This window comes from Equus quagga, chromosome 6 (genome assembly GCF_021613505.1).
Source record: "Equus quagga isolate Etosha38 chromosome 6, UCLA_HA_Equagga_1.0, whole genome shotgun sequence".
Taxonomy (NCBI): domain Eukaryota; kingdom Metazoa; phylum Chordata; class Mammalia; order Perissodactyla; family Equidae; genus Equus; species Equus quagga.
The window spans coordinates 64,324,457-64,341,176 of NC_060272.1; the positions used below are offsets into that span (position 1 = coordinate 64,324,457).

The 16,720-nt window shown below is 40.7% G+C and overlaps 1 protein-coding gene across 1 annotated transcript in view; it reads left to right on the forward strand.

The window, feature by feature from the left end:
• Window positions 1-16,491, forward strand: part of LHFPL6 (LHFPL tetraspan subfamily member 6) — a 29,137-nt gene extending 12,646 nt beyond the window's left edge. The window contains exon 2 of the mRNA XM_046663629.1: window positions 15,370-16,491. Coding sequence (XP_046519585.1) covers window positions 15,370-15,488 — 119 coding nt within the window. The 3' untranslated portion in view covers window positions 15,489-16,491. The remainder of the gene's footprint in view (window positions 1-15,369) is intronic.
• Window positions 16,492-16,720: the final 229 nt, after the last annotated feature.

Here is a 16,720-nt window from a genome sequence, read left to right on the forward strand (position 1 = left end):
AACTGAAATTTGTTTACGTTTCTGGTGGCACCAGGGTATTTTTATATCTCTTGCCATTCCTTTGTGTTATGGGAGTGCTGTGTAGGAAAAGCATCTTTGCCACCCTTTTCATGATTATGCGATTCTTGCTGAGACTCAGGATGGGATAATGCAGGGCCTGATTCAGTGTAGACTTTGGGAGGAAGGACTCTAGATGGATCTGATGTGAAGGAGAAACAATTAGCAGGTTTGGTGTGGTACAAAAGGGAAGATCCTTGGGAGCCAAGATGTGAGAGGAAGTGAAGAAGCCCCAGTTCCCAGGGAGCCGCACCCAGCCAAATCACCTGCATGTCTAGTACGTAGACCTTCCAGTTTCTCTGATTGCCCCATCTCTGCTCTGTTCTCCATCCCACGTAACACTGCTCTATTTTTGTTAAACTGTGGTAAAATATATATAACACAAAATTTACCATTTTAACCATTTTTAAAGTATACAATTTAATGGCATTAAGTACATTCACAATGTTGTGCAACCATCACCAATATCTGCTTCCAGAACTTTTTCATTATCCCAAATAGCCTCTGTACCCATTAAACAATTACTGTCCATTATCCCCTACCCTCATGCCGTATCCACTATTCTACTTCCTGTCTCTGTGAATTTGCCTGTTCTAGGTACGTCATATAAGTGGAATCATACAATATTTGTCCTTTTGTGTCTGGCTTCTTTCACTTAGCATAATGTCTTCAAGGTTCATCCATGTTGGAGCATATGTCAGAATTTCATTCCTTTTTATGGCTGAATAACATTCCGTTGTATGGATAAACCACATTTTGTTTATCCATTCATCTAACACTGCTCATTTTTTATCTAGAACTGTTTTCACTCTAGTGATTTACTTGTATTGACATGAAGTACATTATGTCCAAATGTACTTGTTTGTTGGCAAAAAAGGTTGCTCGTTAATTTTTTTTCCCCACGACTTTGTAATTATTTGCTTTGGCTATGTGAAATTAACTTTAAAAGCGCAGGTAGATATTTATGAGGTACATATACTTATAACCCAAATAGTCAGGACTAGCTTTTTGGTTAAGAATAACCCAGCATTAGCACCCTGCTTTAGATGGGGAACTGGGAAATTTTGAATTATAAACAAAGAGAAAGGCTCTCCTATTGAAGAGAACACATTCAGGAGATCTGGGAAAGTCACTTTAGTCTCCTGGGCCACAGTATCCAGTAAAATACAGGAGGTGACCTGGATTGTGGGTCAGCAAACTATGGGACAAATCAATCCTGCCTGGTTTTTAAATAAAGTTTTATTGGAACACAGCCATGCTCATGCATTTACTTGGTGTCTATGGCTACTTTTAACCTAAATTATTTACTCTCTGGCCCTTTTCAGAAAAAAGCAAGCAACCCTTGACCTAGATGATCCTTCTCCAGTGTCCCTTTGGCTCTAAAATCTGTGATGCCGAGATGTGCTCAGTGGCAGGAGGAGTGAGGAAAGGATAAAGTCAAAAGGACACAGCAATGGAGGTGTGATGCACTGGGTCTTTACAAGGCTTGAATGTAAGAAAGCCTCTGTCCTGTCAGGTTTAATCCCTTTACTGTCATCCCTGACTCTGCCTTCCTCCTGCCTGCCTGTCTTGCCACAAATACCCACAGCTGGAGCTGCCAGGGGCTGACTTTGATTGCACAGAAAAATCCTATAGTCTTTCTCTTATGGAGCTCATAGAAGATGGAGTCCACGCTCTGTTTCCTCCCCACCTGGGCACACGTGTCCTGCACACATATGCCCCTCACATACTGTTTCACAGTACTGTATGATGAATGCCAGAATGTCCTCTTTCTTCGGTGGATTTAATTTGTAGACTGTTCGTTGTCTGTGGTTGGCTGTGGTCGGCTGTGGTTGCTGGGCGTGGGATGAGGTTTTGTGTTGGACGGGATGTGGCCAGAGGGCAGGGACTTCCTCGGACACCTCGCTGTGTGCTGGGCTCAGCAGAACTACCCGTGCAAATGAGTGCAAGAAGGTGAATGAATATTTTCATGAGGAAAAGCACAGATTAAAAATTGCCATTATGCAGGTTTCTCATTTTGGGTGCATATAGTATCAAAATATTTATTGAGCTCTTGCTCTTTATACTTACAAGTATAGAAGTCTCCCACTGATTTTATATATATGTGTGTGTATCTATATACATATGTGCATATATAAATTTTTATATTTGCTTAATTTTGATTTTGAAATTATCTCAGATTTATGGAAAAGTTGCAAAAATAGTACAAAGAGTTCTCATATACTCTTCACCCAGATCCCCTTAATGTTAAATTTCATCATATTTGCTTTGTCATTCCTTAATTGCTTAAAATAACATCCTTTTACATAGCAGTACAATTGCCCAAAGCAGGAAATTATCATTGATACAAGATTTTCATCTAATCTGCAGACCTTACATTGATATATTTTGAGTATAGAATGAGGCATGGGAGAGATGGCATTTATTTGTTTTTCTCGTCCTGGGTATCACTCGTTCGGGACTTTATTTCTGCTTTATGGTTTTGCATTTGCAGAAAATAACAAACAGAAAGCAGTATTTAAAATCCCCGATGCTCAAAATGAAAAAAAAAAAAAATGTCCAAACCTGTTCTGAGAACTTATTAAGATTCCAGGAAAGAAAGTATTAATAACAATAGTAATAATAATAACAGCAACATCTTTTCTCCCCGATGTAGAGTTGGGCTCAGTACTACTGACTCTTATGTCAAGTCCAGCTCCCATCCTGGTGTCCTCCCTCTCACAAATCTGAGCAGCCGTGCAAGTATGAGTCCTCAGAGAGGTCCTTTCTGGGAAATCCCTGTATTGATGATGGCTAGCACCATCTCCTTGGGGGACAGTAAATAGTACTTGAGCGAAACTCTTCTTTTCTTTTTTCCTCAGCTCCTCACCCTAAAAGTGGAGCTAAAACATTTCTATGGGGGCAAGAAAGAAACAACAGAGCAAATTAAAATTATGGCTCTTTAGCAAAATTTTTGTGGGAATCCAGAAGAGATGTGTACACGGTTGAATAGAATTAATTTGTAATTCAGGAAGGTCTTTTTCCCTACCATCTGAGCCCCATACAGCATGCACTCATATCTGAGGATGGTGCTTGCCCAGCGGTCACTGTCCCTCATGTTCTCCTCTGGGTAACCATCTCCTTACTCCTGCTCCACTACAGAATGAATGAAGCTGTACTGGATAAAATTTACAAGGCCGATATATATTTTCCTATCAGAATTCACTGTGGCAGATCTCCTTAGACATAGTGCTGTTAGGAGCTCTTTACAGAAAGAGATCTTCTCCCTTCCGGACAGTCAATCCCTGCTCCCTGTGACATGCACGTGGTTATGGAGAATACTTACTAATGCCGTAGCTTGAGTGCATCCGTCCTTACCAATGGACACATCCGCATGTTATATTCTGACTCCTTACATCCTGGCTACCTCTGTGGAGAGAGTAGGGCAAACAAAGAAGGTGGGGGAATCTTTGCAGAAATGTCTTGCCTCTTCTTTTTCACTGAAGTGGCTCAGGTGCTCCAAGCTAGAATATCATACACTGAGGCATACTGTGTGTTTTGGGGAAAAGGTATCGTTTAACGCCAGGAGAGTTCAAATCCTGCTGTTCAGTCTCCTAAACCTGGGAAGGAAGGGGCAGGAGAGGTAGAAAGAGAGAGCCCGCCTAGTTCATTAGAGTCAGGAGCTGCAGTTCTTGAGAAGTGCTGAGCCCGTGCACTGTAGGAGGCATGAAGATGGCCAACCCTTGCTGAGACATTCTGTACACAGACTCGGTGCTTAGCACGTGGGGGATTCTGCCAGTACACGGACCTGGGCACTGTCTCCTCTTTCGGGAAGGACTACTAATGGGGTGGGGGGGGGGGCATTCCCGAGATCTGCTTGCGGACAGCACCCCCTGGAGCACATCCCTAGGGACACATGGAGTACATATAAATGGGGCCCTGACGCTGTGTACAGGACAGCCCTGATAAACAATGCGAGTTTATACTTCCAGTAATAAACAGACACAAACCAGCAAAGGAGCTTGAAAAAGAGCCACCCCTCACAAACTTTCTTCCCTCAGCCTTTTTTCTTCTATATTTTTTGCCCACAACCAAGTCTGGGTGTTCTTCTCTTCTTTTCAGATATATGAGCTATCGTTTTGACTCCTTGGTCCATTAAAAGTTTGAATTAAAGCTTTTGTATGTTTTAGGTTAAAGGTTTAAGACCTGTTCCTTTTTCACCAGCGACACCTTTGTTCAGTAAAGAACAAATGAAATTGGTCCCATGACAGATTCTTTTTGTTCTTGGTTTTTATGCATATGCAAACAAGATGGTCTGAATATGAAGAGGCATGAAGGAATTTATTCAAAAGGAGAAAGACCTATCAAACTTTTGTCCATGGTATTTAAAAGAGTACAAAAGTTTTTCTCTCTCCCCTGATCCTTCCACCTTTCTGCCTTTATTATTTATACAGCAAAAAGGATGAAATCTAATATTCCTGCTGCTTCTTTACACAAACTTTGCATTTATATCTTAACGTGTTAGAAACTTAAAAATACCGCAGATGCAAGATATTCTGCCTTGAAAATGAAGTCAGTTGGCTTATCATATCTGGATTCAGGCACTTGTGGCTGCAAGGCTGGGAACTCAGCAGTGACCTCGTGAGGAGAGAGGTAAGCTAGGACCCAGTGGAGCTCAGGTTCAAATGCAGAGCACAGAATGCCTGGCACACCTGGAGGTTTGGGTTAGAGGCACCAGTTAGATGGCAGGACTACCTGAGTGACTACGTTTTGGGCTGCGCCTAACAGAGCAACACTGCACACAGTGGGGCAGTGCTGTGGCAGTCTCTGGGTAGGAGTGAGGATGGCATGGTGGCTCCCACCAACCTGCTGAGGGTTCGTAGGCAGACAGCTTGAGGGGGAGCTGGAATGTGCCCAGGACCTGGAGCCCGTCACCAGCTTGGCTCAGAGAGAGTCAGGGACTGCTCAAAAACACCCAGTTTTCTGGGGATGGTTGGGGGGGAGGTGTGGGGAGGAGGGTACTGTTCATAGCCAGGTGATTACCCAGGAAGAATCAGTTATCTGAATTCATCCAGCAAGTTTATTGGACCCCACCTCCCCTCATCCTCTAGAGGGGATGGGGTTGCCAAGAGAGTGCCGTTTTGGTTCCATTGACTCAAGAATTGGGGGTGCAAGTTTGCAAGATGCAGGCCTTTAATAATTGGAACCGTGCAAGGTGGACACGGGGATGGGGAGTCTTCTAAAAAGACTGGTCAATTCAAAGGGGTAAAACATGTTTTATTTCTTCTTGGCGTATAAGTTCTAACAAAGGCAAGTACTGTCTAACAAATGGAAAAAATACATTTGATATAGATCTTCCTAATACATTATCTGAGCACAGGAAAATGTTCTGGAATCAGTTTGACCCAAGTTCAGATTCAAGCTTCCCCACTTATTTGAGATACTGGGCAAGTTGCTTGTCTTACATGTAATTCAATTTCTTCATCTTCAGAATGGGAGTATTGTTGGGAAAGTATAAACAGATTTACTTCTCTAATTTCCTAAAGGCCTAGGCAAAAATGATTATTAAATGAGATGCCCCTTCTAAACTGTTTAGCACCTGGCTCACAGTCTATACATGACAGCTATTATGTAATTATTACTTTCAGATTTCCATTCTCAGCACAATTAGAGTGTCTGATATCCATTCACACCGTGAACATGTGTGATTGCCTGCTGTGGTCTAGGCATCATCCTGAACATCACATCCGGAAGTGAAGTAGGTAGACACAGTGACACATAGTAGGCTCTGAAATGTTAATTGAATAAATGAATGAAAACTGTGAAGTCCTCAAAGGATGCAGAGATCACTGCAGTTCCATTGTTATTTGTAGTAGGGCTAGCTGCTTTGCACCTTTTCTTCTGTCTCTTTTACTAACAAAAGCTGCACTAAAAACTAATGTGAACCGGGGCTGGCTCCGTGGCTGAGTGGTTAAGTTCGCGCGCTCCGCTGCAGGCGGCCCAGTGTTTCGTTGGTTCGAATCCTGGGCGCGGACATGGCACTGCTCATCAAACCACGCTGAGGCAGCGTCCCATATGCCACAACTAGAAGGACCCACAACAAAGAATATACAACTATGTACCGGGGGGCTTTGGGGAGAAAAAGGAAAAAAATAAAATCTTAAAAAAAAAAAAAACCTAATGTGAACCACCCTAAAAAATCAGCCACACCTCTCGCACCCTCTCTCCTCTCCCGGGCTGCCCTGGAATGCCTCCATGGCATCTTCTTCCATCGACTTGGCAGGTGGCTGTGGTTTGCTGCTTTCTGTTCCATTAACCTCTATTTTATCTGTCGAGTGTAGTCTTCCCCGTTGTTGAAAGCAGCAATTTGCCAACCAAGCGAGCTTGGAGTCCTGTGTGATGGAGCATTACAGAGAGCAAAAGGGAAAGTTTAAACGGATTTGCTTCTCTAATTTTCTGAAAGGATCACAGACAAAACTTACCCTCTGGTAAAATGCTGTTTGCGTTATAATAACAAGCATTTATGGCCAGGACAGAGGAGAGAGAGGCCATGGAAGAATGGCTCCACATTTCCTGGTTTCATTTCATTTAGTTCTTACTCCTGGTGGACTACCCTGCTGTTTAAAACATATAAACTTAAAGATCTGCTCTTTCCTAATAGCCTAATGTACTCAAAAAGACTTTTTCTCCTATTATTGTAAAATACAGCGCTAATTTCTTTTTATTGAGCACAGGGATTTTAACAATGGAGTCATGCTCAGAGAGGAAGTTCTACTTTTCCTTTTCCTTTGCAGAAGTTCAAGGTACAGTGTCCAGTCTGTGGTTGGAACATCCATAGTCCCGTTCACTGCTGTGTCTGCACCTCCTGTAACATTGCAACACATATACTAGGGGCTCAAGACTTATTGAGGAGTGTTGCATACTTCACATTTCTATCCCACAGTCCAGGTGAAAATTCTGAAGAGAAAGCTTTCAAGCTTCAAGCTGTGAGACTCTGGAAGTGGTCATTCCCAACCCCATCTCTCCTCTACACCCAAAGTGGCATCCATCTCTGGCTTGAGCAATACTTTAACAAGACCCAGATCCACCTACGTTTCTCCGTTACATTTCTCATCCCCCTACTGCAAGTACACTCTTTCCTGGCTTCCCACATTCCCACTTGGCTAGCTCCTGCTCATCTGCCAGGTCTCAGCTTAAATTCCACTTCTAACTTAAGGCTCTCCTTCACTGACCACATTATATAAGATCCCTTGTGATTTGCTGTCTTAGCATCCTGATTTTTTTTCTTCAAAGCACATATCACAACTATCATTATATAATTTTCTGAGTTACTACTGTTTAACACTTACTTCCTTGACTAGACAATAGCTCTTTGTTGTCAGAGACTGTGTCTAACTTGCTCCCAACTAGATCCCCAGCACCCAGTGGTTCCTAGTTGGAATAGGCAGTTAAATATTTGTTGGATGGATGAACAAATTGAGAGAGAGAGGGAGAGAGGAAGAATAGGAGGAAAGAAATCAAGGAATCAGGAATTAGGAGCTGGATGACTTAGTGTTTCTTTAGATTTGCCTAAATCACTATTGACACCTGTTAATCTTACTCATCTGATCTTGAGTATTTCTTGGTTCTCAAAAGATGTGTGTGTGTGTGTGTGTGTGGTGTGTGTGTGTGTGTATGCTTTTGTATATGTTTTTGAGGCTAGTTTGATGGGCTGGCTATATTTCTTTGTAGTACAAAATACCAGAATAAATCCACATTGATTTAATAATTATTTGTTTTATGAATTTCTTAGTAAATAAAAGTCTTCATGTCTGAAATAGAGGAATATTTTTCTTTTAAGTCACACTAAACAATAGTTGCTCATTTGTTGGATTAGTTGCTCGTTAGATTAGTTGGATCTTAGCCCGTTGTTGATTTTAAATCACAAAATGTATAAATTGCGCACAAAAGCTTACATATATATGTAATTAGCAGCAATATTTTGTGATATCCTCAAACATTTTCTTCTACAATGTATGCCTTTTTTTTTTTTTTTGGCGGGACAGATTGGCCTAGGACGAACATCTGTTGCTAATCTTCCTCTTTTTGCTTGAGGAAGATTGTTGCTGAGCTAACATCTGTGCCAACCTTTCTCTACTTTTGAATGTGGGATGCTGCCACAGCATGGCTTGATGAGCAGTGTGTACGTCCATACCCGGGATCCAAACCCTTGAACCCCAGGCCACCAAAGCAGAGCACAAGAACTTAATCCTTATGCCACCAGACCAGCCCAAATGTACACTTTTGAAGTACCTTTATTTAGTTGCATTTTCATTTGATTGACAGTTGGTCTGATGAGTTGACTGTATGTTTCAGGACAAAAACAAGAAAGGCTCCAGAAACATAACAATGGTTAGAAATGACACATACACACTTAACAAGACAAGGAGCTGGATTTGCCCCGGGAAGATGGTAGCCCATGGGAAGGGTGAGACAACTGGTGCTGAAGGCTCTTTCCTGGCTCTGGCAGGGGACGGTAGATCTTGGGGGCTGGGGGGTGGCATGGTGAAGCCTCTGATAACTGAGGGAACTTCACAGACCCTTATTATGATAAAGAAAGCCAGATAGACTTTGTTCATTTGCTCTTATCTTAAATCTGTGTTCCCCAGAGCAGATCCTGAGATGAGGGTTCATGTTCAAATAATCAAGGAAATGTGCCAAGGAGAAACCAGCTAAGGAAGTGGGAAAGGAAGGGAGTGAAGGAGTAAACACCAAGCAAGGATGCAATTTCAGGTGATGTCCCAGCCTCATCCTGAACTCACAGCGGCTCTGGAACATTCATTACACTGCAGAGTTTGTCCCACCTGGAGGCAAGAAAGCGAGCTTTCATACTCCTGCACCAGTCCGTCATTGGCTACAGGTCATGCCAGGGGGCACCTCAGCTTTCTCAGAGTTGGGGCAAAGTGGCTCTGTGCTTAGGGGTCCACTGAAGAGGGTTGCATGTGTAAGCTTTTAGTAGCAAAGCACAATCAGAAGCTGAGGGATGGGAGCCCAGAACCAGCAGAGGGATCCAGAGGAATTGGGTGGAGCATCTACACCATCTGCTACAGCAACCCTGCCAGTTAAGAGCCGCAAAAGTTTAAACTTCTGCGATTTTATTGAATTCCCTGGAGAAAAAAAGAATTACACTTTCTCTCCTGTGTCCTCTGATAATCAACCCTTTAGTAGTTTTTTTTTTTCATCTTTATTTAACACATATGGCTACTGTCACATATACTATTCTCAAGTAATTAGCCTCGCCAACTACTTTTCCTTAAGTGCCCAATAATTAAGAAAGAATTACAGACTCTGCTTTTCATGTTAGGTCACGAACTGTGTGTTGGTCAGTATCTTGTTATTAATGAACAATTGGTTGTGTTCTACATTATGAGCCCTGTGCTGAATGGACCACAAATTTTGCTGACTTTTTGAAAGGTTCTAAACCACTAGTGCCATCTCTTAGCTACCTATTAATTCTGCCTCCGAGATTTATTTTATCCAACTAAAGAGTAATTCAAAATGGAGATGAATCCCAAGACTCACAGCCACATTAGCCTGTGGTTATCAGCAAATCTGGTGCATGAAGGGGACTCTGTCACCCTTGAAAAATGTTTATCTATCAGTCTGAATGGAGGTGGTTGTGCCAGTGAGACCTGCCCTCAGGTGGAGATGAGATCCTCCAAGACCTAGTGTCCTGTTCAGTGTAGCACTTTCTGCATGAGGCTACAAATGCATAGTTGGTTTGGGAACTTCTCTCCAAAAGTCCTGCGGAAAATAGAACCACAGTTACTCTTAAAATAAAATCCCAGATTTACTGTGTTTTTCGGGAACTGGCTGGCTGCCTACTTTGCTTCTTTTCTTCCTGTTTTTTCTTTTACTTTGCCTTTCATTTAACATTTGTTTATGGAGTGCCTACTAGGAGCCCGGCTCCTAGTTGTAGGGGTACAATGGAGAACAAAATATACAAAGGTCTCCCCTAATTGAAGCTTTTATTCTAGTGAGAGACTGAAATTACACACACACACACAGTATTTACAAACCGTGGTTAAGTGCTACAAAGGTAAGAAAGTGAGGTGAAGGGATAGAATGACTTCGATGAGGCGGGTGGGGAGGCGGTGGGAGGTATCTTTACAGAGGTGCCATTTGAGAAGGAGCCGGCTCTCTAAGGACCTGGAAGTAGAATTTCCCGAGTGGAAGGAATACTGAGTGTGATGCACCCAAGGCAGCAACAAGCCTGATGTGGTCCAGAGAAGGCAGCCAGTGTGGCCAGAAAGAAGAGGGAAGGTGGTCTTGAGGTCTGAGAAGTAGGCAGATACTCGCTCATTCAAGGCCTCATAGGCCGTTGGAAGGAGATTGGGGTGTTGAGAACTCATTAGAGGATTCTAAGTAAGAGAGTGACTTAACATGATTGCTTTGTTGTTGGTGATAGAAGCAGGGGGACAGGGAAACAGCAACAGTGGGTAAGACTGCCTGGGGATGCTGTAGGCACTTGAGAAGTGGTAGTACACAGGATGCATTTCGGAGAGGGAGGCAAAGGACGCGTCCTGCTAACGATAAGTCCTTGGGCAGGTGATTGACCTTTCCTTGGCCTTAGTTTTCTCATCTGAGTGATGGGATGATACTCATGTACCTACAGCTTTATGTTCTTATGAGGATTAAATGAATTAGTACTTACGCCATGTAACTAACACTTTTCTGACAATTTGGAACAAACAGTAATCAATATGTAAGTCAACCAATAAATTGCTACTTTTAACTTGTTATTATGGTTGGATATAGAAAGGAAGAAATCAAGGATGACTCCTAGGTCGAAGATTCACCCACATAGCTGATTGTCTTTGTGCACAGGTAATGTCCTAGGGGATACAGAGGCCCTTGGTCTCATTTTGCCACCATTGACTGACAAGCCAATGACTCATTTAGCTTTGCCTCACTTTACCTTCTTATTTGTAAATAGGGCACATGCCAACTACCCCTCCAGTAAATTTCAGTGAAGATATGAAGTCAAATTGCATGCTATACCTAACAGACTTTGTATTTTTCAATAAAGTTATTAATGAACAAGGTAAAAATGACTGATCTGTAAAAAAAAAAAAAAGATATACTTTTCAATCTATGGTTTATATGTTCAATGACTGTGAAATCCAAGTATCTTTGTATATGTGTTTTTGTCTAATGTAATGTGTAAACAAGAGCAAAAGGAAAGGGAGGAAGTAGTTGTTAGAGCATTTTCTGATCAGATCACAAGACTAAAAGAGGGACTAAAATTGGAGCAGAAAAGACAATGTTCGGTGAGAGAGATAGAAACCTCTCTTACTGTTCATGCAAAAAGAATAACTTGGATGCTGTTAAAAAAAAAAAAAAAGAAGAAGAAGAAGAAAGGATTAATGAAGGCAGAAACCCATTCCACTAACTCAGGTAGGATCTTTTGGGTCAATGACTTCTTATTCTTAGGACCTGGAACCCAGGTTTGAATTCTGGGTCTGAAGGGCATCTTGGTTGCTTCACTGTTTTGGCAATTATGGATAAAGCTGCTATAAACATTGTGTGCAGATTTTTGTGTGGACAAGTTTTCAGCTTCTTTTGGTAAAAACCAAGGAGTGTGACTGCTGGATTGTGCAGTAAAAGTATGTTTAGTTTTGTCAGAAAATGCCAAACTGTCTTCCAAAGTGACTGTACCATTTTGCATTTTCACCACAGTGTATGAGAGTTCCTGTCGTTCCACATCCTCGCCAGCATTTGGTAGTGTCAATGTTCCAGATTTTGGCCATTCTAATGGGTGTGTAGTGATATCTCACTCTTGTTTTAATTTGCATTTCCCTATGACATATGATGTGGAGCATCTTTTCAGATACTTATTTGCCATCTGTATATCTTCTTTGGTGAGGTGTCTGTTATGGTCTTCAGCCCATTTTTCCATGAGGTTGTTTGTTTTCTTATTGTTGAGTTTTAAGAGTTCTTTGTCCATTTTGGGTAGTAGCCTTTTAGCAGATGTATCTTTTGCAAATATTTTCTCCCAGTCTGTGGCTCATCTTCTCATTCTCTCAACGCTGTCTTTCAGTTTTTTAATTTTAATGAAGTCCAGCTTATCAGTTAGTTTTTTCATGGATTATGCCTTTGGTGTTGTATCTAGAGTCATCACCATACTCAAGGTTATGTAGGTTTTCTCTTAAGTTAGCTTCTAAGAGCTTTATAGTTTTATGTCTTATCCATTTTGTGAAGGGTGTAAGGTCTGTGTCTAGTTTCCTTTTTTTTTTTCTTTTTGCATGTGAATGTCCAGTTGTTCCAGTACTGTTTGTTGAAGAGACTATCTTTGCTCCATTATATTCCCTTTGCTCTTTTGTCAAAGATCAGTTGACTATATTGATGGAAGTCTACTTCTGGGCTCTCTATTCTGTTCTATTGATCTATCCATCTGTTCTTTCATCAACATCACAGTCTTGATTACTGGCAATTTATTCTAAGTCTTGATGTCAAGTAGCGTCAGTCATCTGACTTTGTTCTTCTCCTTCAATATTGTGTTGGTTATTCTGGGTCTTTTTCCTCTCCATATAAACTCCAGAATCAGTTTATCAATATCCACAAAATAACTGCTGGGATTTTGATTGGGATTGCATTGAATCTATAGATCAAATTGGGAGGAACTGACTTCTTGACAATATTGAGTCTTCCTATTCACGAACATGGAATATCTCTTGATTTGTTTATTTTTATTTCAATCATCAGAGTTTTGTAGTTTTCCTTATATGGATCCTGTATACATTTTGTTAGATTTATTCTTAATTATTTCATTTTTGGGAGTGATAATGCAAATTGTGTTTTTAATTTCAAATTCTACTTGTTCATTGCTGGTGTATAGGAAGCAATTGACTTTTGTATATTAACCTTGTATCCTGCAACCTTGCTATAATGGCTTATTAGTTCCAGGAGTTTTTTTGTGGATTATTTCACATTTTCTACATAGATAATCATGTCATCTCCAAAGACAGTTTTATTTCTCCTTCCAAATCTGTATCTTTCATTTCCTTTTCCTGCTTCTTGCATTAGCTAAGGCCTCCAGCATGATGTTGAAAAGGTGTGGGAGAGGGGAATCCTTGCCTTGCACCTGATCATAGTGGGAAAGTTTGGAGTTTCTCACCATTAAGTATAATATTACCTGTAGGATTTTTATAGATAGTCTTTATCAAGTTGAGAAAGTTCCCCTCCATCCCTAGTTTACTGAGAGTCTTTCTCATATATGGGTCTTGGATTTTGTTAAATATTTTTCTGTATCTATTGATAAGATCATGTGATTTTTCTTTTTTAGTCTGTTGATGTGATGGATTACATTAATTGATTTTTGAATGTCGAACCAGCCTTTTATACCTGTGATAAATCTCACTTGGTCATGCTGTATAATTCTTTTTATACATTGTTGGATTTGATTTGCTAATATTTCGTTGAGGATTTTTCTGTCTATGTTCATTAGAGATATTGGTTTTAGTTTTTTTTCTGGTAATGTCTTTGTCTGGCTTTGGTATTTGGCTTATGCTGACCTCATAGAATGTCATTGGTTTCTGCTCTTATTCTTACTATTTCTTTTCTTCTGCTTACTTTGAGTTTAATTTGCATTTCTTTTTCTAGGTTTCTAAGGTGAAAATTTAGATAATTGACTTTCGATATTTTGTCTTTTCTAATACATGCATTCAGTGCTATAAATTTCTCTCTAAGCACTGTTTTTGCTGCATCCCACAAATTTTGATAAATTATATTTTCATTTTCATTTAATTCAAAATATTTTAAAATTTCTCTTGAGATTTTGTCTTTGCCCCGTGTGTTATTTAGAAGTGTGTTGCCAGGGCCGGCCCTATGGCACAGCGGTTAAGTGCGCACGTTCCACTTCAGCAGCCTGGGGTTTGCTGGTTCGGATCCCAGGTGCAGGCATGGCACCCCTTGGCAAGCCATGCTGTGGTAGGTGTCCCACATAAAAAGTAGAGGAAGATGGGCACGGATGTTAGCTCAGGACCATTCTTCCTCAGCAAAAAGAGGAGGATTGGCGGCAGATGTTAGCTCAGGGCTAATCTTCCTCAAAAAGAAAAAAAAAAGTGTGTTGCTTAAGCTCCACAAATTTTGGGATTTTCCAGTCATCTTTTTCTTATTGATTTCTAGTTTCATGCCACTGTGGTCTAAGAGCAGACATTGTATGACTTCTATTCTTTTTAAATGCATCAAGGTGTGTTTTATGACCCAGAATCTTGATGAATGTTGCATCTGATCTTGAGAAGAATGTGCATTCTGTTGTTGTTGGATGAATTAGTTTATAGATATAAATTATATTCAGTTGATTGATAGTGTTGTTGAATCCTACTGTGTCCTTACAGATTTTTTCTGCCTGCTGGATCTGTGCTAATATAAGATTGTTGCAGTCTCCAACGATGATAATGGATTCATCTATTTCTCCTCGAAGTCTGTCAATTTTTGCCTCACATAGTTTGATGCTCTCTTCTTAGGCACACACACATTAAGAATTATTATATCTTCTTGGAGAATTGAGTCCTTTATCATTATGTAATGCTCTTTGTTGTCCCTGATAACTTCTTACTTTGAAATCTGCTCTCTCTGAAATTAATATAGCTACTCCTGTTTTCTTTTACTAATTGTATTTTTAGTATGGTGGATGTGTTATTGTTACTACTAATACTAATCCAACTCTGAGAGACTGGGATCCGTTTGGACCCTTGTCTTTATGTTCTGATTTACATGATGCTTTAACTTAAAGGTGAGTGCTGACCCTAGGAAAATCTGGGAGGTTTCTTCTTCAGTTCAAATCGTAGAATTTGAGTCATTTGGCAGTTCTGTGTAAATAGCAGTATTCACTCTAGCATTATCCTTCAAATAAGTCTCTTCCTTATAGTGGCCCTTTGCAAAAAGACTATGTCTACTTTGAATTTTTCCTAAGGTGGTGTACCTCATTACACATATGAGTTTGGGTGATTTAAATTAGAATTAATACCTTCATCTCTTCTATCCTGATTGCTGACCTTTCTCCTTTTCTTCAGCTAGGGCTGTGGGCATGGGTGGAGGAGAATAGGCTTCTATATTCTTAGCTAGCAGGAGGCATAGTCATTGAGGTCCTTCTGAAATGCACACAACCATTCTGGCTTTCTTCAGTCTCGAGAGAGTTTTCAGCACCTGTTATCATTGCCTTTGGCTGAGTACACCACATTTCTAATGGGCATTTCAGTTTCACTTCTGTACACCAGGGAGAAATAGCAGAGCCTCCTGCAGAATCATCCTGATCTATGCCTGCTTTCTCTGCCTTTCTTGTGTCCCTAGGTAAGTGTGAAATCGGCTGGGCCTACTACTGCACAGGAGCAGGTGCTGCCGCCGCCATGCTGCTGTGCACGTGGCTGGCTTGCTTCTCTGGCAAGAAACAGAAGCAGTACCCGTACTGAGATGGAGCCACCAAGAGCAAACAGAGGAGGAGATGAGCCGAAGGGGCTTGGAGGTCCTGAAGCATCCAGCTACTTTCAAAAGGTGGAATAGTGGTTCTAATCTTACAGTGCTAATGAAATGAAACCCAATGGAATCAGAAACATTATATAATGTGGAAGGGTTGTGCACGATTTGTGAAAGAAATGGAGAGCATGGAATGATAGAGGAAAATGGACCAAAGGCTAAAAATATTGCAGGGTGTTGGGTGTTTCTCTTCCACAGAGTATTGTTAATGCAGAACACAAACACACACAAACAAATTTATATATGCAAACTAGGGTTTGGTTTTTTTTAAAGATGAGGACTCAGAGCATCAAAGGGCTAGTAGAAACAGTATTATGTCTGGAAGCAGGGTGCCCCGCAGATGTTCCCTGTAGGTCATGGCGCTTCTGAAAGCACACGAGCACATACAGACACACGCATCCACACACATGCCCACGCACAAACATATACACTGTTGCACAGACTGTATGAGAGGTTAAGCCATGCATTACTCCTCTGTTTTCTTTTAAATATACATTTAAAACACAGTATTATCACTTTATAAAGCATCTGTTAAACCTAATAAATGGACCAATAAGGCACTCTATCAGTATTTTGTATATCCTGCGTAAACTCTTTATGCCCTTAACATGTTTTCAGTGTTTATGCGGACTTTTAGAGTAACGCCTTTGTATTTCAATATTATTCAAAAATATGCAGGATTCCTCTGTCTGAGTAGCTTCTGCTATGATATTCTTACGAAGTAAAGGGGCAAATTTCAGTCGACTGTAGGGGAGAATTCAGCTGAAGATATGAAAGTAATGGGAGACATTTTCCAGTCATTAGATGGTGTTTTCTTTTGCCCATTATTGTACTGTGCTGTACCACATTTATTTCAATATTCATTTTGTAAAGAATAAAAAAGTGCTATTTTGTTTGTATTTGAAAAGCTCTGTGAATAAATTCTCTCTTTGATCAATACCTAAATGAGTCGTAGAGTGTTCGTTCAGTTATTGGGTTTGCTTCCTCAGTTTCCTAAATATAGCCTTTCAGCTCCAACGTTCCTGTAAATTTCTCTTTTTCTTTCAAGGCCTCCCATTAATTCACTTACTAATTTCCAGCAAGGCATTGTTCTAGGCACACAAGCTACCAAAGGTGAGTAAGACATAGTTCTTACTTTCAACTGAAATTCTTTGCAACCAGAATTCTA